The following is a 27,750-nucleotide window of genomic DNA, read 5'->3' as shown; positions in this document are numbered from 1 at the left end:
CACAAAGCAAAAAATGTATTCTTATGGAAATACACTTTCCTCATTTCCATAAGAATAAGGTTTTCTCCTCTTTGTTGTGCGCATGTGCAGAACCTGACCTCTGGGTGTTTCGGATGTTATCTCGACGTTTAAAAAAGATGGTTTAGCCAGTGCTACCCAAACTTCTTTGCCTAGCAGACACATAACAAAGGGCACCTAAACCACCACATGTGGCGCTTTCAGCACAAATGCAGACTTGAACTATCAAACTTTTCATTCAGGATTGTATTTATCTCCTTTGTTGGGTACCACTGGGCTTCACTGTTGAACTACTTCACCAAAATGGTCTCTAATCTATACTCAGAAATAAAAATTCTTCTTGTTAGCACTACAAAAATGTCAGATAGATCAAATCTCAATAATCTGCAAGTGCCCAGACTCTCTGCTGATGTCTGTGACCGGTCTGTTGAACTCTGACACCACAGTGGCCTAAAAGATTTAAAGACCTGAGAGCAGTTTCTGTCCTAGAAGAGAAAGAACAGGCAGATGGAAAGAATCCAACTGCTGAGACCCAAGAAACAACACCAAGGGTAGAGTTACAGGGAGGCCACAGCAGAGCATCCGAACATCTGTTGCTTGTTACAGAGGAGAGAAAACAAAGGGCAAAGGACTGCTGGAGATACATGAAGCATAGACTGTAAGAAAACATTAGCTCTCAAGGTGGTGACTGTGATGATGCATATAATGTTTCATTTATTATTCATCATACTTTCACAATAAGAGCATAAATATTGAGATTAAAAGTGAGCTAATAGGCTTAATAGGTTCAGTCAGTGCCAAAGCAACGTGATGGAAGACAGCAGCTCCATTAAAGAGCGACTTCCCCTTTAATCTTCTCAGCTTCTCTATTTTCATTCATATAACTAATAAAGAAATTTTTCACAATAAAATGTAAAATGTAACTGAAAATAAATACTGATCTGATTACTTATTTTCTTCCTTTCCCTTTGATTTATCCAGTGGCTCTATTTAAGACTCGGGTCTGTTGCCTTGAAACAGAGTGATAAAATAGTAATAGCTCTGCCTCAGACAGTTGGGGTAAAATAATACAGCTGGTATGTTTTTGGTCAAATTTTGGGTTTGATACTCTTAAGTGTATTTATTTTTACTTAAAGTGGACTAGCTTTGCTGATTCACAGTTCAAAATAATCTCTTTCCTTCCATTTAAAGCAACTTGCTCCTGATTGGCTGCCCCTCTCAGGCAGCACTAATGACGTCAGTCATTATTGCAAACTAGCTACATTTTATATGCATCTTTTAAGACATCATATGCATGACAGAACATAAGCTGGTTTTTGTATCTTTAGTATTAATTTTAGTGGGTTATTTACAAGACATGCATATTTGTGAAGAGTTTGGTCTAAATTAAAACAATAATAATAATAATAATAATAATAATAATAATAATAATAATAATAATAATGAAAAGAATATTTTACCCCAGGAGGTCTTTTGGACTGAATGGAAACATATACAGCGGACATGAAAAAAATAGCTAAATACACTACATCCTGGTAAAGTCTACATTTTAGCTGAACACACGTCAGAGCCCGGATAGCTCAGTCGGTAGAGCATCAGACTTTTAATCTGAGGGTCCAGGGTTCAAGTCCCTGTTCGGGCGAGAAATTTTGACGCGGAAGAGAATGGAGCTGAGAAAACAAGTGCTGGAAGTTGAGGTAAAGATGGAGAAAGAAGTAGTAGCGAGCGGACTCTCCCGTACCTGATTTTGGTTTGTCCAAGTAACTGCAGGTTAGCCCTGACTCTTCTGTACTACTTCTGTACTTTTTATTTTATTTTATAAATGTCGTGTAATGTTTCTTTGTCGCGGGAATGTTCGTAATGACATAAAAAATATTATAAATGTTGTTCTGCTTCATTCTAACCGGCTGATTGGTTTGTTTTACACTCCTGGAAACACACAAAGGAAACCCGTTCAACCAATCACATTCATCGCACTTTGATCTGCGACAAACTGCAGCGATGTCCACAGCACGCTTTAATGTTTAAATGGATCCAGTTTAAAGTATCAGAGATCTAATGTGCTGCTGTCACCTTATAAATAATCAACAGCACTGAGAGCTCACTCAGTGACAAAATCATAAACTGTATTTAAGCTGATGAATTTGCATTTACAGCAGTGTTGGATTTTGCTGGTATATTTTTATGCTCTTTAGAGATTTTTTTATTACCCTTTGATGACATGTCTGGAGTAGGTGGCACTCACAGTGATGGTTTTCCGCGGAAGAAAAGTCATATGATCCGTGGACCTCCCTCCTCCCTTTCTGATTTGTCAAATGCTGCCAATGCCACCCTATTTGTGTGACTATTCATCTCAATCGTAAGTGAATTCAGAAAAGGGAAAGATGTCCCGGGTATGCTGAGTGAGGAAAGTTAGAGAATCGTAAAGTGCAGAGGAAGTGAGGGCAGCTATGAAGAGTGGAGAGAGAGCAGTTGCCTTTAAGACCAGATTATTTAACACCATGCTTGAAGAAATGAAGTGTTGATGGTCAAGAAGCAGGCTGATGTGCAGCGCTGTAATATCTAAAAGAGTTGTGAAAGAGTTGTTATGCTCAGTCATGAAGAGAAGTGATGAGCAGCAGTATGGCTGGTGCCAAGAGAGGAACTGTGGTACTGTATGAGGAAGTCTGGAGTGAGGGTGGTGAGACTGCGGTGAGGAGTGCAGTAGGATTGACACAGGTTTAAGATGGGGAGGTGGATTACATCACGTATTGACTTTGAGTTCATTTTCGTTTGCGATGGTGATGGACAGGTTGACAGATGAGGTCAGGCAGGAGTTTCTGTGGACTATGATGCTCACACCTGCAATGATGTATGGTTTTGAGGCAGCAGAAAGACAGCACATTTGTAAGTATAACTCGGGTGCGAACTGGTGACTGTAGATATTTTTGATCGGAGCATGACAAAGTTACACAGATGAATCCCCTCCACTCAATTAATGAATTATTCTAGTACTTGGAGGCATTTCTTTGTGATACCAAGAGTTCAGATAATCAAGACACTTTAGGAATCAACTGCTCCGTTCAGGAGTCACCACAGCGGATCATCTGCCTCCATCACCACTGTGATCTTCTTTCCCCCCCGCCTTAAAACACTATCCCTCCTTTGCACCAAAACCATGTCCAAACCCACTCGAGCTGAGCTGTCCATCTAATGTACTCATTTGTAATCCTAACTCCCAGAGAAAGACTGAGCATCTGCACCGCAGCCTCCTGTTTGTTATCACAGCAGGTCTCATTATGGTCCTCTAAACCTCTTTCACAAATAACCCTCTGACACTCATCTCCAACCACTCCACCCTGCCTGCACTCCCTTCTTGCGCCCTGTCCATTGCGTTGGATGTCAACCCCAGGTATTTAAACCTGTCCACCTTCCCTCTCATTCACCTTGTCTCGCTTTTATCACCGATCTCTGCAGTGCATACCTCTACCTGCTCCCTGCTCTCACTGTATGTGGCCCCTGTATGCACATCAAACCAAACTCCACCAAATGAGGTTCATTTTTATTTATTATCATTTAACATTGGAAAAGCAACTGTCGGTTATCCCAGTTGTACTTCCATTCACATATTGTAGCTCTTTATTTCTAGGTGATTAATGCGTATATTTTTACCCAAAAAAAAAAAAAAAAAGAATAAAAATTTATTTTAGACACAATCTGTACACGCTGTCCAAATCCACACCACACCCCTCACCTCATCTACGACAGGTATGCCAACACGAGAGCCAAATTTTAGTGCAGTGTTCAAAAACTTTCACATTCACACACGCGCACACACAAGGAAAGCAAATAAATCACATATACACATGCTTATTAAGTGTTGGGAATTCTCACCTAAGAAACAAGAGGACACATTAAGCAGGTGTGCATTGTAGGTAACACAAGGAAGGCAGGTGATTTGTGGATAAAGTCGACAAGGACCACCATGTCTATTAAAAAAAAAAAAAAAAAAAAAGCTCCAGAGCAGGAAATGGTTCAGTTCATCAAACCACTTTCCAAAATAAAAGTCACAAAAAGAGGGCCGTGGGAGGGATTCAAGTTTTACACTCCAAGACACCTCTCACGTGGAAGATTGTTTTTTGTCACATGACTGTGTGCAGTGTTCTCATGGGATTTACAAAAAAAAAAAAAAAAAAAAAAAAAAAACACTGGGAAGGCAACAGCCAGAACTCAATCATTCAATCATCCATCTAGAATCAGGAAAGTAAAATAAATCAAGTAACAGCGATGAAATGTTTCAGCCCATCTAACCTCATCACCTCACAGATATACAACAACAAAAAAAAAAAAAAAGGTCCCACAATGAGCACTTTTTTATAACGATGACTTATGCCTTCAAATATCACCAGGACAAAAGAAAGGTTCACAATCAATTTTTTAAAATAAATATAGCTCCATAGATAAGATTTTCTTCAAAAAAAAAAAAAAAAAAAAAAAACCCTTACAAACACACATGCGAGAAACTGAGCACTAGCTCCTCCTCGCCAATCAATGCACACATTCAGCGTAACCCTGGAGATGTAAAAATACAGTTTGAAAAGGCAGGTGTCTGTTCGGAAGAAACAACCCCCTCCCCCCCAAAAAAACCCAGCAAACTGAGCCCAAGAGGGATTTATACCAGCTGACAGGAGTGGTAAGCTACGGAAGGTCAGAGAAGACTTTGGTAAAGATCATTCTTACAGGTTAAGCTATTGAACATCAAATAATAAATTGCTTTTATATTACGCCATCAGTGCTCACTTTTACTGGGACAAATTGTGTGTAAGAGCATCAACAACACTGGTCGTACTGAAGCTGGTTTCTGCCAAAGTAGAAAAACAAACAAACAAAAACGCCAGTTACTTTCTCAGAAGACTGAGTTCATAAGTCAAAATTTCAACATAAATGCAATAAATTTAAAAATGTTTTAGTTTTGTTTGTTTCCACCCCAAATGTATTTATTTAATTTTTTTTTTTTTTTACAGTTGCAGAAACAAGCTTCCATAGAAACCACTTTTCTTTTTTAAATGTTAACTGGAAATTCTTAAAAAAAAAAACAAAACAAAAAAAAAAAAAAAAAAAAACCCCACACACACACACACCACCTACTTCCAGCACAAACTGAAGTCTTTAACCATTAAAATTATATATATAAAAAATAAAAAAGTGACGCCTTTATTTGGCAGCTACTTTATTACAGAACAATGATCTTACTGTCAGACCACCAATTTATAATTAAATAGGACATTTTTAAATTAAGTAATATGGCCCCCTTTAAGTAGAGCAAAGATGTCCGTTAACCTCGACTCATTAGCAATGGTGACCACCTCAAAGTCCTTTTTTGTACATGTTGGCAGCACAGGCGCTCACACACACACACACAATACTGGTAGTGGGACTCTGTGAAATCTCTGATAATCTGTGTCGTGGTTTGCTGTGTGGGGAATACAGACAGGGAGGCCGCGGCGATGGCAGCTAAAGTGTCGATGACTGTGAGCGCAGCAGCCGTGTGCACGAGAGAGGTCAGAAAAGGGAGCGATACAGTGAAAAGGTCCATGTCCCATTGTACCAGCTGAATGACAGATGCTGCAGCCCCCCCAAGTCCCCTGTTTGGACAGACGAAGTGACACCCAATGGGATGACGGCGGTCTGTATTCCGACTGTGGTCCGGAGAAGCTTGTTCAGTTCATCAACAAGATGACTTTCTCCTCCTTACATACAAAACCGTAGCAGCAGGTAGTGCCCGAGGTTCTCCCTCGAGAGAAAACAAAGACCCCCCCCCCCCCCCCCCAAAAAAAACAAAAACCAACAAACCGAAAAATAAAAAATAAAAAAATCCCATCCCTGTCATCCACATGAAAAGCAAGCTATGGAGAATTACCAGTCCTGGGAAGTGGCAGATGTCTTTTTGCGTTATTCTCCGTGCCCTCGTCTTCTCAGTCCTGAACTCCTTCAATCACTCAACCAATCAACATTGTCTCTTCTCAGGAAGCCCCCCCCACCCCGCACTTAATCCCCGCTCCCCCTCCCAAGTGTAACCCCATTCCCTCCCCGATGATCATCCTCCTCCTCCCCTTCCAAGCAAGGATGAAGACGGATCACCGCTCGGGCTCAGACTCCAGGGCCAGCGCCCGCTTACGCTCGCGACACTGTTTCTTGTGGGCCGGCCAGTCCCTCTGCTGGCACTGGGACCCGCAGTAGCGCGCCACCTGGCAGCGGCCGCATATGTTGAACTCCCGCAGCTGTGGAAAGACAAGGAAGAAGATCATCTTTGGCTCTGAGAGCACGGAGCTTTCGAATGGGAATGCTTTGCTACACGAGTTGGAATACATACCCTCCTCTCAATGAGCGAACAAGGAGGGTAGTGACACTCGTAGTAGGTGCAAGAACACTCCTCTTCCTCCACCAGCTCCCCATTTGCGTTGTAGTAACGTGTGCGACTCAGCTCCAGATATTGCTCTTCCACAGGGTCGGCTGGTACCTGCTGGATAGCCAGCCAGTAGAGGGACTGCTCTCTGTACAGATAACATGAGAAATGTTCGGCATGCATTACTTGTTTGGATAACCCTGGAATAAATCACAAAAGGATTTAAGACTCATTTCCCCTCAACAGCAGTGTGTCCTTTCTAGCATTTTCACATGTACCTATAAGCAATGTTTTACCTCTGCTTGCTGGAAATCTCCTCTGGTTTAGGGCTCCAGCCTACTGGAACCAGTCGAAGGTTGTCTAGTCGGTTGTCCACCGTCACAGAGTTGATGTGGATAACTTGAAAACTAGGGGCGATGCCTCCTCTGTGCTTCTCCCTGGGTAAAGACATTAAAAGTTAGCCAGTCTGCAACCAGCAGGACGAAAATCTGACCTTTGATAAGAAGAGTGTTTATTCCAAGGACTCCTCAGTAAGGAGCTGATGCTAGCTCAGAACACTTCTTATCCAATATGAAGCGTTATTGAAAGCCAAGTCCACTACAGAGCTTGAGCATGCACTAGTTTACTATACAACCTCTATTTCTCACGACTAGTGATAAAACTGAAAAGCTAGCTCGCTAAACAGTTGATGGTTTAAGTGACACCTGTGTCGCTGCGCCGAGAGAATTCGTTTTGCCATTTTAGCCCCTTCCCCTACTTTTGTTAAGCTGAAGCAATTCTCATGAGCACCCACTTATCTTATCTGACAACTTTAACACTGATTAAACTAAGATGAGCCTTACAATGGAGGGCGCTTTCACAAGAAGCATGCTCATAGATTTTCCAGCAGAGGATAAACCACAGAAGAAGCCATTTCCAGCAGGCAGTTCCACATGTTTGATTTGGCAGGTTGTCTATTTTTAAATCCCAGATGCAAGTCCACAAGCTTGCAAACCTGAGACCTGTCGCTTGTTAAAGCAGTGTGTAAACGACTACGATATGCAGTCACAGAAGAAAAAAACAACACCTTGACACAGTTTAAACAGACTTACCAGAGCAGCTCGTGCAGCGGCCTTCCTGCCCAGCGTCCTTTGCCGACGTCAAAAGCATAAGCAAAGATCTTAGCTCCATTGCCATCTGCATCTACTTCCATGCGTGCCTGGAAACAGAAAAACACTGCTCTATATTTTTTCTCAACTGTATCCGGATATCAGAGCAGTAGTGAAAACTCAAACACGCTTACCTCAAAGGCATAGTTCTCCACCAGTGGTATGTCCTGCTCATCGATCAGCGTGTACTTTGTCTGAAATAAGAAAATTCAGGTTCATTTTCATGTTTAAACCTACAACTGCAACAACAGCATCCCCACTCTCAGGGGAGCTTTATTGTTTGTGAATTAGCACTAGCAGAGTCATAAACGGGGGCACTACTTCTAGGACAAGTTTCAACCTTCCAAACTTTTTACACTGACCACAGCAGCAACACGTTTCTGAAGCAGTCCCAGTTGTCTCACAGACACCTGAGCTCTTCTCCAGCAACACAACATGAAGCAGATGAAACCTGTGTGACACTTTCTTCTTTCTATGATTGCATGTGTGTGGCGTTTCCACGAGTGACATCATGTTTACAGCTGAGTGACCGGAGCCCTGCCACTCAGCAGGTGGGCAACCGGCTGCTCACGGTTCAAATACGGTTTATTCCCAGTGTGTCCCGTGACTTCAGCGTTAGCAGCTGGGAGCGCTTTCTGACCCACCGCTCGCCACAGTTTCTGCTTCAAGCGTTAATTAGTACGATTAAAGCCAAAGCCGACACAGGCACAGATGTTGGGCAGTGTCGTCCTACCGGTGCTTTGTCACACTGCACAAAAGAATCAGTTGATGGCAATGGCTTCCTCATTAGCCGACACTTGAGGGTAATCCTAGTAACATGGCTAGCGTGGCTCTGCTAACTGCACCGCCGAGTGTTTGGGTATGACACGACCGCCGAGGGGTTTCCAGTCCACCGACAGCGGCTGTGACAAAAACTGAGCACGTGTTTACGTTTCTGGCGCTGTTTGGTCGTTAAATGTTAGCCAGCGGCTAGCGTAACGCGCTACATGCTAATTAGCGTTAGCGGCGGAGTTTGAGAAACCAGTCTGGCTCGGCACGGCCGGCTTTTCTAATCCGCTCAAACGCCTTTAAATCGGTAAAGCCGAACTACTCCCGCATTTGCGACTGCTTCATAATAAACAACTCTGTTGGCTAGAGCTGATTGAGCATCGCTAACTATATCTTTTCTGGTGACTTTTCTCTTCCCCGCGGGCCCTCCCCCGGCCGCACATGGCAGTCCTGGGATCCAGCTCACCTTCCCGGCCACACGGCCGAGCCGTACGATCCCGAGCTTGAAATCCGACATCAGGAGGACGGGCGGAGGCGACAAGAAGAAGCGTAGGGTCCAGCCTAAACTGTATTCAGGTTCAAAACCCGCCTCTTAGCCCCGTTTGCCAGGTTGCGTTAAATGGTTGGGTATATTCTGAGTCCGGATCTCTCCGGCAGCAGCCCAGCCTCGGTGACACACCGCCGCTGGCGCAGGAAAGCCGAACGAGCTGCCGCTGCTGGGAGGGGCGGGAGGTACCTCTAACCGCAGCGTCCAATCAAGCGTGGCGTTAAGGCTTTTTAATACAACACGTCACCTCACGCTGCCAAATAGGAAGCGGCAGTTTCAAAAGACCGCCTATTTTCAGTTATAACGTCATCACACTCTCGTGACCACTTCCAGCCATTTTCGCGCGAAATGTTTGATGGCTGGGTGGGATTATTGCAGAGGGCTTTGACGTCATGATGCGCCGTTTGCTGCTAAATTTGGCGACAGGCATTGAATGTGCATTGCGTAAGCCTATAGAGGAGGCTAACAATGATTCATAAGGTAAACACTGAGCCCAGTGGAATAAGAGAAACTGGTACACATGGATAAAAGAACATCATAAGACTGGAAAAATAGAGATAAATATAATAAAGAGAAAAGGACAAAAAAAAGAGTCAGTAGAAAGCTGGGCCACTTACTGTTCAGGATCAAGGATAAAGTACACAGTGTATTCAGTTTATAGCTCAATGCAAGAACAAAAACATAATAAAATGAGAAAATTGGCCAGTGTTCAGATGATAGTTTACTATTACTTTAGCATCTAAGGAGCAAAAAACAAATTGAAAAACCTGATATGGAGAGCTTAAAAAGGTAATTGCAGTTCTTTAGGTTTGTGAAGACGTTTCATCTTTCATTGATTAATTTGTTTTACTAACAAAAGGTGGAGAGTCCCGGTTATTTAAACCTTAGTGAGTGTTGTGTGCCATGGATATGGTCATTAACCAGTTATTGATCATGTGAGTAATCACATCATCAAGGTGTGAAAAAAGGGTGAAATCTTCACTGTCACCCGGGGTTATGGGTGAAATCACTGTGTGATCTTGGCTCAACCCATGTGAGCTACTGAAGTCACCTGAGTCAAGGCTGAGTGTGGAAGGGGGTTTAAGAGCCTGGGAAGGGATCTCAAGACTATGTTCTGGTAATGGGGTCAACGATGGTCGTTTACAGGGGATGTAGATGGGTGTCTTCACTCTTCTCTCGAACAATCTGTCATCTCGGTCCAAAATGTCAACATTTGCGTCCTCAAAAGACTGCCCATTGTCCTTTAAGTGCAGGCTTAGAGATGAGTCTTGGGCCCATGTGTTTGTGGGGTTTTTTTGCAGTTTGGTTTCTCTAATACTGAGGTATGAACACGCCTCACTGCACTGCCCAGCATACACTATGTTGTTTACCTTGTGTTTGGGAGTTTGGAGAAAATTCTTCCAAGTTTCTCTGACAAACCTGCTACACAAGGGTAAACAATATTGCTGTCCAGCTGTCTTTCTGTTTGTCCCTAGTTGGCGTCTGCCCTTCTCTTCTGTGCATTTTTGATGATTTAATGAAGGCCCAGTTGAGATAACCACATGTTTCAAGAGCTTTCTTTACATGTGTGGAATATAGCTGACCTAGCCAGACCTACCATGACCTGGACGACTGAGAACCTACACAGACGCACTGAATCTGATATAGTTCTTTGTGTATTTTGAAAGATCAGTTTCTTTTTACAATCACTTAATTCACTGACTGCATAACATTTGCTCATAGTTAATAGAAGGCATTTCTTCCTACATTGTGTAGCATTTCTTGCTACACAACCCCATTACATTTTGGCTTTTCAGCACCTTATACTGGATTCTGTGTTTGTCAGCAGTTGTGATATGGTGTAAAATAAATGCACTGGAATTTTACCCCACTCTTCTTTATGACGGACTATTCATTTACACATAGCTCTCTTAAGGTCACACCACAGCATTTCTGTCTGGACTTTGACTGAGCCACCTGACAGGTCTCGTCCATGCCGCCAGCCGCCTGCCAAGTCATCCAAGTGTGGTCAGCCATGCCCGCTTCACCACCGCCACTTTCCACGTGGCTGGCCCCCTGATCTGCTCCGTCGCCATCGCTGGACCTGTGGCTGGCCGCCTGAACTCTTCGGTCATGAACTCCTGTGCTGTCAGCCTCCGGGTCGGCCCCCTGAACTTTTCAACTACGGACTGTTGTGCCCTCGACCCCCTGGTCAGCCACCTGAACAGCTTCGCCATGAACTCCTGTTCTACCGAGATCTGGGTCGCCTTCCTGAACTATGTTCTTGAACTCCTATGCACTTGTGTTTGGACTGAGTGCTCCAGATTGTTTATTTGGTTGTTTAGTTTCTTTTAGTCTCCTTTTGCCCTTTATGTGTTTCATGCTCCGTGTCTTATGTTGTCAAGGTTATATTGTCTCATGTTTTCTGTTTTATTTTGAAGGTCTGTGTCCTATGTCAGTGTAGTCAGCTTTGCTTCCTTTGTTTTGTTATGTCAGACTAGTGTCAGCTGTTTCCCCATGTGTTTCCACTTCCCCTAATCACCCTTGTGTGTATTTAGTCTGTGTGTTTCTGTTCATTCCTGGTCAGGTCGTCTGTTGTCCACGCCATGTTTCATGTCTAGGTTTTTCTTGTTGTTTGTTTGTTTGTTTAGTTCTCCCAGTTTAGGTTAATGTTAGTTTTACTTTAGTATGCCTTGCCCTTTGTTTGTACCTTTTTTACCAGTCTTATTAAACTGCTTGGTTTTTGTTAATACTCAAGCTTTGGTCCAAGTTCCTTCGCGTCTGCATTTTGGGTCCACTCTTCACAATACATATAGTCTGCCTCTGCCAAACACAAAGAACCATAAGTAAGCCTGTACTCTGTTTGGATAATATGGCGTTATGAGGTCTTTAACATATGGTGGGGCCTGATTATTCAATACTTTGTATCCTGGAGGTCATTAACCTAAGTCATTTTAAGTCATTATTATTAAAGTAATACTTGGTTCAAGAGAGCTCTGACTCTTAGCAGCCTGGCTACATTGCTGAAAAGAAATCGTTGGTTGATATTAGATATATATTAGAGAAGGAAGTAGATATAGTGTAATTAGATTTATTAAGAGATGATCAAACAAAAGGGGGTTTTCAGGAACTACTAACCAAATTCCAAAAAAGTTAGGAGGCTGTGCAAATTGTAAATAAAAGCATTCTGCAATGATTTGCTAATCTCTCAAAACCCTTTTTAAATTGACAACAGATCATAAAAAATATATCAAATATTTAATTATTTCATGAAAAATATGGGCTTATTTTGAATTTAATGTATGTAAAACATCCCAGAAATGTGTTATGTGGTAACAAAAGACTGCAAAAGTAGGTGGTAATAAAAAGAAACACCTGCGGGAATATTTTGGTTCTGGTTATAAAAAGGGCATCTTAGAGAGGCAGAGATTCACCAGTCCACAAAAGACTGCATCCACAGGTAGTGGAACAATTACAGAATAATGATCCACAGTGTAAAAATGTGACGATTTTGAGTATTGTGTCATGAATAGTGTGTAATATATTAAAAGGTTTAGAGAACCTGGAGAAATCTCTGCGCGCAAGGATAAAGGCCAAAAATCAATCTTGGAAGCCTGAAAGCTTCAAGTCTTCAGGTGGAAATGCACTAACACAAGTATGATTCTGTCATGGAAATTACCGCACTGGCTTAGGAACGCTTCCAAAAACCATTGCCTATCAACACCATGCATCCAAAAATGCAGATTAAAGCTCCATCATTCAAAGAAGAAGCCATATGTTCTTTGGTCAGAATTTGAAATTGTTTTTGGAAATTCTGGATGCTGCATCCTCTAGACCAGGGGTCCCCAATCCCAGTCCACGAGGGCTGGTGTCCCTGCAGGGTTTAGATGTGTCCTTGATCCATCACAGCTGATTTAAATGGATAAATGACCTCAACATGTCTTGAAGTTCTCCAGAGGCCTGGTAATGAACTAATCATTTGATTCAGGTGTGTTGACCCAGGGTGAGATCTAAAACCTGCAGGGTGTCCGGGGCTGGGCGCTCAGGTATGTACCGGCTCACTCCCGGTGGCTACTTGGCGGGGCCTGGCGCCTGTTGCTCAGTCAGGCCTCTTCCGGGGTGCGGGGGGCCCTCGGGCCTCCGGCCTCTGGGCCTGCGGCTCGGTTCACTCTGGCACAGCTGGCTGCCGGTAGAGCCGGCGGGCACGCCAGTGCAGCCCCCTCTAGCTTCTGCTCGGTGGCTACTGGGTGACCCCTAGTCTGGGGATCCCCAGCCCTTCCCATGAGGGTGGCACGGATGCCCCTCTGGTGGTCCTCCTTGGGCTCTCGCACTCTGGGGCCTCTGGATGTCTGGGGCCTGGATCTCCTCCATGCCTGCTTCATGCCCTGGGGGACAGGGCTATGGCTCTCTACATCCTCTTGCAGACCATTACATGTGAAAACCATTTGAATACAAGCGCGCTGATCCACACAGGTGTGCACATGGGTGTTCACTGTTCATAGACATAAACTACACCTTTCTTGGCTGCTACTTCAAAGCACATTGTGTGCTGTCTGTCCTGCATGCTGCACAACAACATTCAATATTTAGTATTAGTAGTACTGCTGTTTACACTTAGCTAGATTAATGCGATGGTGTTGTGTTTAGTATGTTGCTTTGTTTTTTTTTGCTTGTTTTCTATTCTTTCTCTCTCAACAGGTGATCCAGGAGATTTTTTCCCCTTTCTCACTGTCCCTCTCCCCTTCTGTTTTTCTTTTTCTTCCTCTTTCTTTCTCCCTTTCCTATCCCTCACTCATGTCTGTCCTGTCTGTAACAACTGAAAATAAAATAAAATAAATAATAAAAACAAAGGTCGATCAAGTGGACCAATACGGCAATGCCATGATGATCCATTTGGCAAAATAAATCCATTGGGTATCCTTGTTGGTCTTCAGACAACAATTGTGATGGCTAAAGAACCAAATGGGACAGGCAAAAAAAAAAAAAAAACCTGCAGGGACACCGGCCCTCGTGGACTGGGATTGGGGACCCCTGCTCTAGACTAAAAAGGATTGGGACCATTTGGCATGTTATCAGCACTCAATTCAAAAGCCTGCACTTCTATAGTGTGAGGTGCAACATTTCTCTACCAAAAGCCCATCAGCTAGCCTTCATAGTTTCTAGACCTTATGACCTGTTGTTAAAAGAAACACAACCCTGTCCCAAACATTTTTGAGATCTGTTGCTGCCATCAAATTAAAAATTACTTTTCCAAGTTCAAACATTTTGTTACTTTGTAGGACTCAGAAGCAGCACTGATCTCATAATACAGCTTTATTTATGGACTTCCCTACATAAAAATGTAAAAGAACTTAAACTGGGGAGATACTAGAAAATTGCTAACTAGGAAGTTACAAAGGTGAGACAAGGGACAACAAAACAAAGGAAGACTAAGACAATATATACACACAGATAACGAGGGAGGAGGAAACGGGCGGAAAACACAGCGGGAGCAAACCAGGAATAACATGACAAGGGAAGTTAAAGTCAACACAATGCACATGAGACAAGAGGTTATCACAATAAAACAGAAAGCATAACTACTTTTGAGACTGAGCCTAAAACATGCAAACTTTACAGGAACAGAAGACAAACATGGTGACAGAACACAGAGAGACGCAGGGATGTGATCCTTAAAGATAAAATGGAAACAAAACACACAGACAAACAACACCTTGGGTCAAGACCCAGGGATCATGACAATTTACAGCACATGTGTCGAACTCCAGGCCTGGAGGACCGCTGTCCTGCAGGTTTTAGATGTGTCCTTGATCCAACACAGCTGGTTCAAATTGCTAAATTACCTCCTCAACTCTTGTAGTTCTCCAGAAACCTGCTAATAAACTAATCGTGTTATTTGGGTGTGTTGACCCAGGGTGAGATCTAAAACCTGCAGGACACTGGGCCTCGAGGCCTGGAGTTCGACACCCCTGATTACAGCATCCTAACAATTTTGCAATTGCAGAAAAGAGACAAAGTAAAACTAATGGCTTAGATGCCATTAGTTTTTTTTCTTCAAAGTGAATGTGCCGAGAAAACATGGAAAATCTGGAATATGAAGCCATTAAAAATGAATCCTTTTTAAGGAAGCCTATCATGTAGAGTCCTCATTTAGAATAATCTTTGTGGTCTCTCAGTCTGGAACCTCACACCAACACACGTTATGTTTAGTTAAGGGGAGCCAGCGCCCTCTGGAGATCAGGAACAGTATTACAGAAACCTCAAACCAAGCAGCTTGAGTTAGACTGAAAATGTAGAAGAAATGCTTAATAAAAGAGCAAATATGTAAGAATTTCTTTATTCCTTTTCTTTTTAAGTTATTCTGTTGAAATTTGCTGCTGTTGTTAGGATCCCTCTTGCACAGATGGCCTCACATTTGACATATACTTTGGTATACAGAGTTGCTCAGGTGCTGTTACTGCAAAACAAGCCCAAATGATCTCCCCTCCCCCACCACACTGACAGTTCATATGAGGCATTTGTGCTGATATGCTTTGTTTGATTTTTGTTAAATTTAGATTTTTGTATTGATATTCTTTATGGCCAAAAATGGTCTCTTTGGTCTCATCTTGCAAAGGACATTGTTCCAGAAGTCTTGTAGTTTGTTCAGGTGCACTTTTGCAAAGTTAAGCCGTGCTGCCACGTTCTTTTGAGAAAGAAGTGGCTTTAACCTGGCAACCTTTCCAAACACGCCAAACTTGTTCAGTGTTTTTCTAATTGTGTTATCATGAACTTGAACATTTGCTGAACATTTTTCAGGCATGTAGAGTCTGAAATGTAGCTCTCAGCTTTTGTAGCTTCTCTGAGCACGGCACACTCTGACCTTGGAGTGAATTTTCTAGGACGTCGACTCCTGGGAAAACTGGCAACTGTCTTGAATGTTTTCCACTTGTGAATAATCTTTCATACTCTATAATGGCATAACGGTATAATGTATGACTTTAAATCATTTGGTAATGGTCTTATAACCCTTTCCAGATTGATGGGAAGCTGCAGTTACTTCTTTAAGATCACTGATCACGAAGATCATATCAGATGTAACTTTATTTTCTAATGGAACTCATCAGGATGCATCAAGAGACAGAAAAGCATGAGCTTCATTTGTTTTTTGTCTGGATTATAAAAAATCTTTTTATTGTTTTCCTTCTTTTACTGTGTAATCACATAGTCATCATTCTCCCACAACAAACTCAGTGTGCTGGAAACCCTTAATCATTTCATGATATAAGCACCTCTTTGTCTTGTGTTTACTTGTTTCCCCTTTACAAAACAGCTTTTTATGTCAGTATAACAATGGTAGCCCTGTTTCTCTGTTGTTCTCAGTTCAAAGTGAACTGAGTGGAAACCCACCTTATCTGAGCCAAAAGGCATGATGCTGTCCTGTCAATCACTCCTATTCATTTCTCTAAAGACATGGCTCTGGGAGGAGTGGGTGGGGGTCGGGGGTGGGGGTGTCTCTTCCTGCTGGTTTGAGTTTCTTGAGATCTGATCTGTTTGCTCCAAAATGTACAGGTGACTTTCTTGTTACTATTTAAAGTGCTTTTGACCATTATTCATTTTTTCCAAATGTCTGTCAGTTTTTCTTTGGACATCAGCTGTTTTTCTCACTTTTCACTGTACTCCTTGTATGTGACCATTTTCCAAGGGGTGTTTTTTTATTTGCTGAACTGCATAACACTGGCACGTAAATCATTCAAGCATAAGAAAAGCATCTAACTGAAAGGATGAACCAGAGCTGTGTCTAAACATGAAAACTGGGCAAAGAACCAATTTTAAAACGTATCTTAAGGCACTTTTTTTTTAGCCTATCACAATAGCACATCTACAAAAGAAGTCAAAGATAGCACAGTTTGACAGGCATAACATTGCTCCAGAAAGGGGATTGCTAGTTAGCTATTAGATGAATGCTTAATATATCTCAGCATGGCGTGCAGTGTGACTTAAAAAAATGGAAAAATCTGGAAAAGTGGAGGACAAAAAAGACATGCCAAACCTAAAAAAAAAACTATCTACATTTCCTCATGAAACAGGAAATGAGAGATGCATCTGGACCTTCAGTTGATCTATCTGCAGTTCACTGAAGCCTCATCAGAAATGGTCTCAGCTGGCTGTCATTAATCCATTCTTAAGGAAGGGAAACAAGGAGTCAAGGCTGAGTTGTGCCAAATTACACAAGAACTGGACTGAAAATCAGTGGCAACAGGTCTGATGGAGCGATGAATCCAAATTTGAATGTTATCTATATATGGAGGTCATCAGGGGAGAGTCACAACAGTGTGTGTCTGTGGAGTCTTTAAAAAAAACTATTAAACACTTTTCTGTTTAATCAGGGCTATTTTTAGTCTGTTTTTCTTATTAATTGTGTTTTAATTGTTGTACAGCTCTGTGTGACATTTATATCTGTGAAAAGCTCTCTATAAATAAACTTTACTTACTCAACTTACTTACTTATTTACTTACCTGAATAGAAAGACACACAGTGGAAAACTATGACTCATTGATTAGAGCGTGAACCTCAACATTAATGGAGCTGCGTGGGATCATGTGGGCAGAGAACAGAACAAAAGGAAACCAACATCCAAAGAAGAGCTTTGAACGTCCTCAAGAAGCCTGAAGCTCAATAAATCACTGCACCTGTTTCTCATCCCAGCAAAATGTAATGAAATAAGAGGCGGCTAAAGAGTTTTTTTGGATGGCACACCTTACAAAGCAAGTGGCATTTTTTTGTTAATGGACTTGGCTGTGGTATGATATGTGATAGCAGACCATCTTCCAAAGTGTACATTGGGTATTCCCAGGTCTCTCTGGATTCACTGGCTTTTCCAGGGAGTGGGTGTTGCTCAGTATTGCTAAATGAACTGTCTCAAGGTGTGGCCGCACCGCCGATCCCTGCACATAGTCATAAAATGAACCATGAGTTTCTATCACACCTGTCCTTCCTGAAAAATATAATTACGCTCTGCTCACACACAGGTATCTAACAGACACTCCAGGGTCCTATTGTTGCATTGATACGGTCAGAAACTCACCATAAATGAGCCAAAATGAGGAAATAAAGCCTTTTTATTTTACACGTGAGCGTTTTACTTTGTTCGAAGTATAGCAAAACTCAATTTGACACATTTTAAGTATATAAAAAGTATAAATGTCTACAAAGAAACATTCTCATTAATTATCGGAGTGTGATTTACCTAATGTACCCTGACCTGTTCTACAATATCCCACTCAGTTTTTACTCATGCTGAATTTTAGGGACTTTGCTCAGTTAGTAGGATTTTTAAAATATTATCTATATATGAATTTCTTCTGAAATAACCACAATGTAGGGCTATGAATTAAAGTTGACTAAGGTTGAACTCCTGCCCTTTGAGCTGTGCTTTATTAAACAAAGTAACTGTTTTAAAACCAAAGGTGTTATCTGCATATTGAAAAAGAAAAAAAAAGGTTCTCAAGTGGCCAAAATCAGGAACACCAGTGAAACAGGGAAATGAGAGATACTATGAATATGTAACCGCAGGCTATTAGGCCATAAGGCACACCTGCTTGCATGATGGCATGATTTCAGACTCTACGGACGGTTATCAGGTGACGCTCGTGTGAAAACCAGAAGCTTTTTTTTTCTTTTTTCTTTCTTTGAGCTCTGACCTCTGAGATCCCTGTTACTTCCGCGTTCCGCTCACCTGTTACACCTGTGTTACTGCTACGCTCTTGATGCGACTCCTCCTCCGCCGGTGCACCTGTCCTGCTTTCGTGCCATGACCGAGGACTTCGAAACGTGTGATTTAACATGCTCGTCCCCATCGGGTGACCCAGAGGAGACTCTAAAAGTTAAAAGCTGGAGTATGGAGTGCGAGCAGCCCATTTTCTCCGCGCTGGGAGGCGGAATGAAGCTGCAGAAGACAGTCGACGCTCCGCGGCCGACTATGAGCGGCAGTCCCGGAAAAACCTCACTGGCTGCGGCCACCTCCGACACCGAGTCCGGGATCTACTCTGTTGAGAGTGAGCTGTGTGTAGACCACGAATCCGAGCTGGACTGGTTCTGCGGCACCGAGCAGAAACTCATCTGCTCCCACTGCGCCACCGTGGGCTCCTGCCAGGGACACACCGTGACCCCTCTGGCCACCAGAGTCACCAGAGTCAGGGTGAGTCTCGGGCAGCCAAGCAACAGCTGTTTTAACATATTTCACTCTTAGTGATCATTTTCAGTTCAGGGGTGTATAGCTACAATAAATACACATTTTCACCCGCAATAATCTGCCTGCAGGTCTCCAAATGGCTTCAGGAAGGTTTCACTTTGTCTGAGTGGAACTATCTTTAAGGGCAACTATTTTCTTCTAACCCTATTTAACATAAAATGACCTTTTTCTGACTAAACTTAACAAAATACATGTTTAAAAAGTAAAAATACTTTGATTTAATTGAGTTTTTGTGAAAGATTTTGCCCATCATGACTGACAAAGTGTGGATTTTTATATTTCACCTACAGTTGTATAACCATAACAGTTATCCAGATAACAGTTATTATGAAACAAAGTGGCCCGGGTGTTTCCATATTTGTTAAGTTATTGTTTGTGTAGCTCTTAGGGCTTTTTTGGGAGTGCCACACTGGCTGATTCCTCTCAGCGGTATTTGAGAATACAGGATTTTCTTGCTGTGTTTCCAGCTGATGAATTCCACGTGGTTTTTAATGTGTTTTTATTCCTGAACTGCAGACAGTGTGCAGGCTATTTAGGTTTTTCTTTTTTTCCTTTTTCTTATCAGGACAAACTGGTGGACGTGTGTGAGAAAATGCAGCTGCAGGCCCTGAGGATTGAGAGGTTTATCGAGCAGACACTGGCAGCCAAAGAGCAGAAGCTTCAGGTGATCCACACCCACGCAGGCTCAACACACACTCATGATGATCTCAGCATCCAAATGCTATGGAGCCTGTTTAGCAAGTGCATTGTGTTGACATTTGCTGGATCCTGTTTCAGATGTGAATTTTTGGCCACGTTTTGGGTTTGTGTATAGTGATAGAAATTTCTACAAGCTGCTATCTGTTTCTACTGATCAGTCAATTTATAAATTTTTTTTCTTTTACTATTAGTATAATATACATATATAAATCAACTCTCTGAGCCCAAAGGGAAGTCTTTATTTTGACTGTTTTGTCCATCTAAACCCAAATTATTCAGTTCACATTAGAGCAGAGAAACGGAAGCAAATCGACATATTTCAGAAAAACAAACAAAACTGGGACATTTCTTTGATAAATATGCAAACTAATTGATTATTGGTAAATTTTTCTTTTGAATTTCTTTGCACGTAAAACAAAACTTAACATGCATTTACCCGTTTATTCCTTTATATGACCGTATGTGTAAGTTCTATAAATATTAGGAGGCAATTATTTATTTTCTCTTACAATTAAGTATTAACCCGGGGGTATAATAATGAAAAGATAATGATAATATATTTTATAACATGTGCTTCACATGGTTTAAAAGACTTTGATATAATCACTGACTTAAAAATATATAAAAATGTAACGGATGAAGACTGTAACAACAAAGCATGGGGCAAGTCTTGCTGATTCAGTGCACGTAGCAAAGTCTGCAGCCTCTCTTAGCTTAATGGGTGTTCAGGACAAGTCGTGCTTGTGCACTAAAGAGACCAAATCGAGCCTCAAGCAAACAAGAAAAGTCTGATAAGTGGAAAACTACCACCACACCTGAGCAGGAATCAAATGTTTCTGTAACAAAATAGCTTTACACAGTGGGGTGGGGGGGGAAGAGCGTGGTCAGTGAATCTCTGTACACTTTGCTGTGCTTGGTCAGATGTGCGAGTCACAAGTATCATTAACGAGCTGTCGTCCGTGCCCACCGTCAAGTGCTTGTGTCACTGCTTATGAGGAGCAGCAGCTTCCATTAGGCACAGGTGTAGGCCAGTGTTTGAGTTATAGGAGAGAATACCAGATAGGAAGTGGGCATTAAAAAGAGAGACGACGTCACAGTATGACAAATTTTATGCTATGGATAATAGAAAATAAATTATATGCTACGTGCACTTAAATTTATTACAGCAGTGCAGGTGTTACATTAAAACATTTTAAAAAACAGACTTGTAGACCTTCAACCATCCACTACTGACCCATCAGGCAAGTTGTAATAAAATTGTTACCAAAATAATGGATACTAAAGGAGGGATGTTACTATGATACTAATAATGAGATTTCACAAAGCGTTTCACTTAGATTTACATTTTTTTTAAAGTCTGTTTTTTATTTTTATTCTATTTAACTAAAAATAATACCCATGCTACTGCAGGCCAACATCTCAGATAGCTGACACAGTTTGATTGGCTCACGGTGTGCCGTATGTATATTGTCATGTTAGTCAGTTAAAGTATGAAGATGTGAAAATTAGTGCTGGGACTGTGGATGTGGTTTTTATGGCATTTTTCACGCATTTGTGATATTCAAAGAACTGTACAAGTGACGCTAAATGATTAAAAGAGAGTAAAAACCATGTGAGACTAATTCACAGGAGATGCACAAGGATCTTGCAAAGAAAAGCGTCTGGACTTCTTTAAGTTGCTTGAAGACGTTTCACCTCTCATCCAAGAAGCTTCTTCAGTTCTAAGGTCAAATGGTGGAGAGTCCCAGATATAAACCTAGTGGGAGTAACCCCCCACAGAGGGACAAAAGGACCCCCTGATGATCCTCTAATCGCCTGAGCCAAGGTGGGAAACTGGGTGTGGGTCCCAATCAGCCAGAGTTTCGGGTGTGTTCATTGTGAAACCTGGCCCCACCTTATCATGCGAATTCCTGAGGTCAGATGGCCCAGGATGTGAGTGGGCGTTAAGGTGTCTGGGGAGGGATCTCAAAACTGGATTATAGATGGCAGAGAGTTGGTGTCGTAAACCCCAGCCTCTGTTCAAAGATGGTCACTCACAGTGGACATAGATGGCTTCTTTCACTCCTCTTTCAAACCATCTGTCCTCTCTGTCCAAAATGTGAACATTGGCATCCTCGAAAGAGTGTCCTTTATCCTTAAGATGCAGATGGACTGCTGAGTCTTGTCCTGTGGAGGTGGCTCTTCTGTGTTGTGCCATGCGCTTGTGAAGTGGCTGTTTGGTCTCTCCAATGTAGAGGTCTGGGCATTCCTCGCTGCACTGTACAGCATACACCACATTGTTAAGTTTGTGTTTTGGCGTTTTGTCTTTCGGGTGAACCAGTTTTTGTCTGAGCGTGTTGCTGGGTCTGAAATGCACCGGGATGTCATGCTTGGAGAAAACTCTCCTGAGTTTCTCTGATACACCGGCTACATAGGGGATGACAATGTTGTTGCGTCTGTCCTTCTTATCCTCCCTCGCTGGTGTCTGGTCTTCTTTTCTGTGCCTCTTTGCTGACTTTAAGAACGCCCATTTAGGATAGCCGCACGTTTTGAGTGCTTCCTTTACATGTGTGTGTGTGTTCCTTCTTTTTCCCTTCAGGCTTAGAGGGTTCTCAGTCATCCAGGTCATCGCTTTGACTACGATGACCTGGATGACTGAGAACCTTCACAGACATGCACAAGGATAAAGATTTTAATTTTGGAGACAGTAAATGTTTCATTTTCAGTTTTCTCGTGCCAGATTTTAAAGGAAATCATTTTAAAATCATTGATAAATCAATAAAGGATTTATCATTTATGCAGTTGGATTCCAAACCACAAGTATTCACTTCACACTCATGCATTTCTTCTTCCCTGCTGTCTTATTATGCAGGCAGCGGCGAGCAGGGCGAGGGAGCAGGTGCTGGCTCAGGTGAGCGCGGCACGTGAAGCCCTGGAGGAGGAGGAGCAGCGTCTCTTAGAGGAGGTGCAGAGAGAGGAGGAGCGTGTGGAGCAGTGTCTCCTGACCCAGAGAGCCCACTGGGGCCAAGCGTTGACGAATCTGTCGCAAACACGCTCCCGTCTGGTGCACACGCTGACGCACACTCCCGACGCACAGCTGGTGGTGAGAGACTCGGGAAGCTTTAGCAGGAAGGGGTTAACAGGGGCGGCTCTAATAACTGTATCCTGATAACAGTCATAATCACTGAGAGTAATCACCTGCTTAATGTCTCATTTTTCAGACCAGTGTCCAGGAGATAGCTGAAAGGTAATGTTTCTTTTTTATGAAGCAATATTTTGTGAATACTATTTTCTTGCTCAGGAGCTGTATCATTAAACCTCTTTTCTCTGCTTCTCTGCTCAGGGTGGAGGAGGCAGAGGGGGTCGGGGAGCCCTGTGACACAGACCAGCTCAGCCTGAACCCGTGCTGCACTGAAAGCAAGCTGCTGAGGGGTCTGTGGGCTACTGCAGTGCTGCTCGGGCCAAACAGTCAGTAGATTTCTATTATACTTGTTAATCATTTTGTGTAAATGCAGCACATTCAAAATTCAAAAGCATAAAAGTTGTCACTGCAGCACTACAAGGTGTATTTACCAACCTTAAAAATCTATGAACGGAGTGGATTTTGTAGAGTATGCTCAGAAAAAAGTATAATATCCGATTACAGTTTATACAGATGTAAGAAAACGGCTCCTGTTCCATTACTGATTCTCATTGGCTCGGCTTTGAGTGTCACCGCCATCGCTAAGCAGCATGTCAAAGATATTACATTCATGCTGAGGGTCAAATGGTTATTCACGATGGAGGTATTTCCCCTGCTTCCTGTGATAAGTGTTGGGATCATCAATCAAAAAAAAAGGAATTATTACACAGAACACTTCTATTAAAAGTATTGCAGTATGTTACTTAATTACACCTAGGAGTAAGTAATTTGTTTTACTACTTCATTTCACATTTCTCCATAAAATCACCTTAAATGCATTGTCTCATAATCAGCATTTAACTATATAAACCTGAGGCTGCAAACACACAGATTCTACTTTAGACACATGAACAGGTAGAAACAGAGGCCTCATCATGTTGTTACCTGTTAAAGTTCAGGGTCTGGCTGCTGGGCTGGGGTCAGTGTTCACTTAGCTTTAACATCACTCTGGGTTCTTGGCTAGCTTAGCGTCTGTGTAGGTGCTTGCAAAGTCGAGATTGTGTTAGCAGCATAATGCAGATATTTCTGTCCTGGATGCAACCCCATTCTTTAACAACAGTACATTATATTCCATAAACTAAATATCCAAAATATGGTTAAAACTAGGGGTGGGTTTTGATAATCGATTTATCGATTAAAATCGATTCTGGCTTGGATAACGTGATATCGATTCATTAAAATCCTGAATAGATTTTTTTTAATATAAATTTATTTTGCCTGAAATGCCAGAATCTCAGTTTCGACAACCACCAAACAGCTAAAACAGTAAATGAGAGCAGGTGCACGGATTCTGCACAAAGACCGCCGACGCATCAGAATCGGTGAGATGTCGCCTTTCTCACTCGACGGCACGGACACGGTCGGGGCTGAAAGCCGACAGCTCGCTGATTCTGATGTTTTCTTCATTATTCCCTTGCTTGTTACGCACAAGTCTGCTGTTGTTTACAGCACTGTCGCTGTTTTTTCCCCTTTTGCTTACTTCCAAAAAGAAAACCTAATTTCTGCCGTTCAGTAGGCTTCTGAACAAATTTAAACTTTTTAAAATTTTGCAAAACGCTTAGCCGTGTCTCTAATAAAACCGCTGTAACTTCAGAGGTAATGTTCATCAATGGTTTTCTTTCGTTTTTGATGTACTGCAGAATATTTTTATAAAATCCCAGGCCAGGAAAATCACCTTCATGTTTTTCTGTGTTTTATCTTCAGCTACTTTGACACAAAGGCATCTGCTGTGATGCTCACACCTTTGCTAAAGTCTTGCGAGTGTCAGCTTTCTTTTTATAGATACAAAAATATGTAAATGTACTGATCTGAATTATAATATTCCTGACTGTCTAAGGCAAAATTTCCCAGATTCAAATCGAATTGAATCGAATTGAATCGAATCGTGGATCGAATCGATTCGGGACCTTGTGAATCAGAATCAAATCGGTTCTAGAAATCAGTGACGATACCCAGCCCTAGTTAAAACCAATTATGTTTTTTTGTTTCTCACATAAAAGGAAAGTAGTTATTGTACCGCCGCAGTGAAATGGCAGAGTCAAACCTAACTGAAACTCAATGATTATTCTAAAATACTCTTTAAAATGTGACGGTTAGTAAAATTATGCCTTGAAATGAGGCATAAAAATAATTACCATTTTAATTTTAGTTTAGTTTAGCACAATATTTTCTGAATTAATTGATTTTAAAAAAGTTGTGTTATTTATTAGAGAAATAACAAACTGAGTTCATGTTTTTATACCCAAATTTGATCTGGCACTTGTGTCTGAGAGGTCAGGAGTTCATGAAGAACAACATTCAGCTACTAAAACTCATTTTTCTATTCAGGAATCCAACTAAATAATTTGGCATCTTAATCTAAAAATAAATGTGCTTCATTTTTTTTCCCCTGCTTTTTTTTTTTTGTAAAGTAGTGAATTTTAAATTGTATAATTACATTTACAACAATTATACTAACATTAAAAATATAATTTTATTAAAAAATGTTGGTAAATATCATTACTCTTCATTTGCAGCTGTTGCATAAATGTTATATGTGTTGGTCTACTAAATTTGTAATAAAAGTTTTAAAAGCAGGGATGTTAGAGCTTGTTTATATAAATAAATTGAAGATGAATCAATTCTGGGCAGGAAGAATCCTTAGAGTCCTTATTTGTGGGTCCCCTGCAGTGCTCACGTCCTGCTCTACTATATAAATGTTATTGTAGTCCATTGTAAGGTGGTTGTTAGGCAAGTTCATAAATGTATGTGTGTAAGGAGTTTTTGGGGTGTGGTCCCTCTCCTAAAAAACGGATAGAATATCTTCAGTCAGGTGTTACTGTGGTGAAATCAAAACAAAAGGTGTTACTGATGCACAAATTCTACAAGTGGATCATTTTAGGTCGTTGGTAGGTGGTTGCTAAACAACATGATGACATCATAATGCGTGATATAGATAACAACCTTCAGACACCTAAGATACACATGTGTGCTACTCCTGCTGTGTAGGGTGAGTATGCAGAAAGACAGAGGTTTCATAATAAGATGATGACAACGTCACTCTCATTGTCATACAGACACAGACTGACGCCCTACAAAATATCCCTGCTAACTGTAGCAAATTGAACATAAAGCACATACAGTACTTACATTTATTTTTTAGCGACACAAATTTAAGCATGTAATCACCCATTTATCTCCAAAGATGATCTGATTTCCTAATGCGTGTGTGTTTGTTGTGCCTGGACATCTGAATGTAGGGTAAACTGAAACACATTATACTTGTGCAACTTAGAAATTCAGGAGTTACTGGTATATCAGGAAGATCTGGAAGATGAACGGGGCAGTACTGTAAAGTAATTCCAGGTATTCTGTGTTTGGAGAAGAGGCCATGTGCCATCTGTTTGGCAGCGCTCGGAATTTGCTTGATGTCCTGTTTATATTCTCTGTATTCATGCATATTCTCATGTTTAATAACGAAACAATATAAAAACAAAAACATGATAGTAATCCACCCTTTTCCTTTCTTCTCACAGCTTCTGGATCATCATGTTTAAAGTTCGATGAGCGCACAGTCAGCCCTCTTCTCTCTCTGTCTGAGGACTTCTGCACTTTAACTTTCCTCCACAAAAAACCGCGCCAGTCTCCACCCTACGACCCAGCACGATTTGACTCTTGGCCCAACGCCTTAGGCTCGGTGTCTATGTCCTCTGGCACCCACAGTTGGGTGGTAGACGTGGGCCAGAGCGGCGCCTTTAAAGTCGGGGTCTGCTACGCCTCCCTGGAGCGCAAAGGTTCTGGGAACGAAGCTCGACTGGGCCACAACAGTCAGTCCTGGGTGCTGTCTCACTACGACGGAGACTACTCCTTCTGCCACGCAGGGAAGAAGGTGCCGCTACAAGTGGCGAGGAGGCCAGAGAGGGTGGGCCTGCTGCTGGACTGGCAAAGTCAGACGCTGCTGTTTTACGAGCCACACTCCTGCGCTGTGCTGTACTCAGTCTCACAGAACTTCAGTGCCCCGCTGCTGCCGGCCTTTGCCGTGACTGACCGCAGTATCACCATACTGCACTGATGGACACCCCCCCCACCCCCACACACACACACACACACACACACACACACACACACACACACACACACACACACACACACACACAGTTATATAGTGCCAAAATTGCTAAATGAGCATTAATGATGTGAAGAAACCACAAAGAGAAACAACGTCCTCTAATGTAGATTTAATTAGCAGCTTCGCTGTGTGAGCAGTAATGAGAACTCCAGACACTCAGTTTCTATTTATTCAGTCCTGCTGTAGACACCTTTATTTTTTTACTGTTTCTTATTATTTTAGGCTTAAACGTATTTGTGAGCTGATCCCATTATAAAGTAGTGTTGTTATAGTAATAACATTTTTTTAATAAAGAATATTTGTGTTTTTAGTATGATTACATGTTGCTAAGAAGTATCCACAAAGAAAACATCGCTTATTCTGGTTGATCCAGGACTATTTTAAATGTGGAAAAGAAACTCCCTTTAACAATAATCTGAAACTGTTTTGTATTGTCAAAATTTTAGATGTTATGTGGTGAGTAAAGGAGTTACTAAACTTGACTCTTTTATTACTTGAGTCTAATATTACCCTGTTATTTCTTTGAGCCGCAGCAGTGTTCGATGTTGTGTATGTGTGGCATGTCCACTGGGATACAGTGAAGCACAGCGTAGTGTTTAAGTTGGATTTTTGGTACTTTCGGGCAGCGGGAAAGGCAATCAGGAGGAAGCTGGCGCAAATAATCCAGCTACTGGTCATTTTCCACATGTAAATATATGAGAAT

The 27,750-nt window shown here is 41.9% G+C and overlaps 2 protein-coding genes across 2 annotated transcripts; one reads left to right on the top strand and one right to left on the bottom strand.

Annotated features, from left to right (window-relative positions):
• Nucleotides 1-6,056: 6,056 nt before the first annotated feature.
• On the bottom strand, nt 6,057-9,066 carry zmynd19 (zinc finger, MYND-type containing 19). The gene is made up of 6 exons (XM_080869339.1): nt 8,786-9,066; nt 7,686-7,745; nt 7,495-7,601; nt 6,700-6,840; nt 6,371-6,551; nt 6,057-6,278 (listed from the first exon to the last, which is right to left on the bottom strand). The coding sequence occupies exons 1-6, from the start codon at nt 8,834-8,836 to the stop codon at nt 6,135-6,137; spliced, it is 684 nt and encodes a 227-aa protein (XP_080725465.1). The 5' UTR covers nt 8,837-9,066; the 3' UTR covers nt 6,057-6,134.
• A 9,503-nt stretch (nt 9,067-18,569) lies between these two features.
• bspry (B-box and SPRY domain containing) lies at nt 18,570-27,529 on the top strand. The gene is made up of 6 exons (XM_080864771.1): nt 18,570-19,026; nt 19,646-19,744; nt 22,631-22,861; nt 22,980-23,005; nt 23,102-23,226; nt 26,455-27,529. The coding sequence occupies exons 1-6, from the start codon at nt 18,640-18,642 to the stop codon at nt 26,988-26,990; spliced, it is 1,404 nt and encodes a 467-aa protein (XP_080720897.1). The 5' UTR covers nt 18,570-18,639; the 3' UTR covers nt 26,991-27,529.
• Nucleotides 27,530-27,750: the final 221 nt, after the last annotated feature.

Source organism: Rhamphochromis sp. 'chilingali' (assembly GCF_963969265.1).
Source record: "Rhamphochromis sp. 'chilingali' genome assembly, chromosome: 2".
In the NCBI taxonomy this organism is placed as follows: Eukaryota; Metazoa; Chordata; class Actinopteri; order Cichliformes; family Cichlidae; genus Rhamphochromis; species Rhamphochromis sp. 'chilingali'.
The sequence above is the reverse complement of the archived record's forward strand: the minus strand, read 5'-3'. Positions and strand labels throughout refer to the sequence as shown.

Excerpts from the sequence above, each read along its gene's own strand:
- zmynd19 (XM_080869339.1), bottom strand. The coding sequence starts at position 8,836 with ATGTCGGATTTCAAGCTCGGGATCGTACGGCTCGGCCGTGTGGCCGGG. Across the intron at positions 7,602-7,685 it reads TGGAGAACTATGCCTTTGAG|GCACGCATGGAAGTAGATGC; the intron begins GTAAGCGTGTTT and ends TTCTGTTTCCAG. Across the intron at positions 6,552-6,699 it reads GAGATTTCCAGCAAGCAGAG|AGAGCAGTCCCTCTACTGGC; the intron begins GTAAAACATTGC and ends TTATCTGTACAG.
- bspry (XM_080864771.1), top strand. The coding sequence starts at position 18,640 with ATGACCGAGGACTTCGAAACGTGTGATTTAACATGCTCGTCCCCATCG. Across the intron at positions 22,862-22,979 it reads CTCCCGACGCACAGCTGGTG|ACCAGTGTCCAGGAGATAGC; the intron begins GTGAGAGACTCG and ends CTCATTTTTCAG. Across the intron at positions 23,006-23,101 it reads GTCCAGGAGATAGCTGAAAG|GGTGGAGGAGGCAGAGGGGG; the intron begins GTAATGTTTCTT and ends TTCTCTGCTCAG.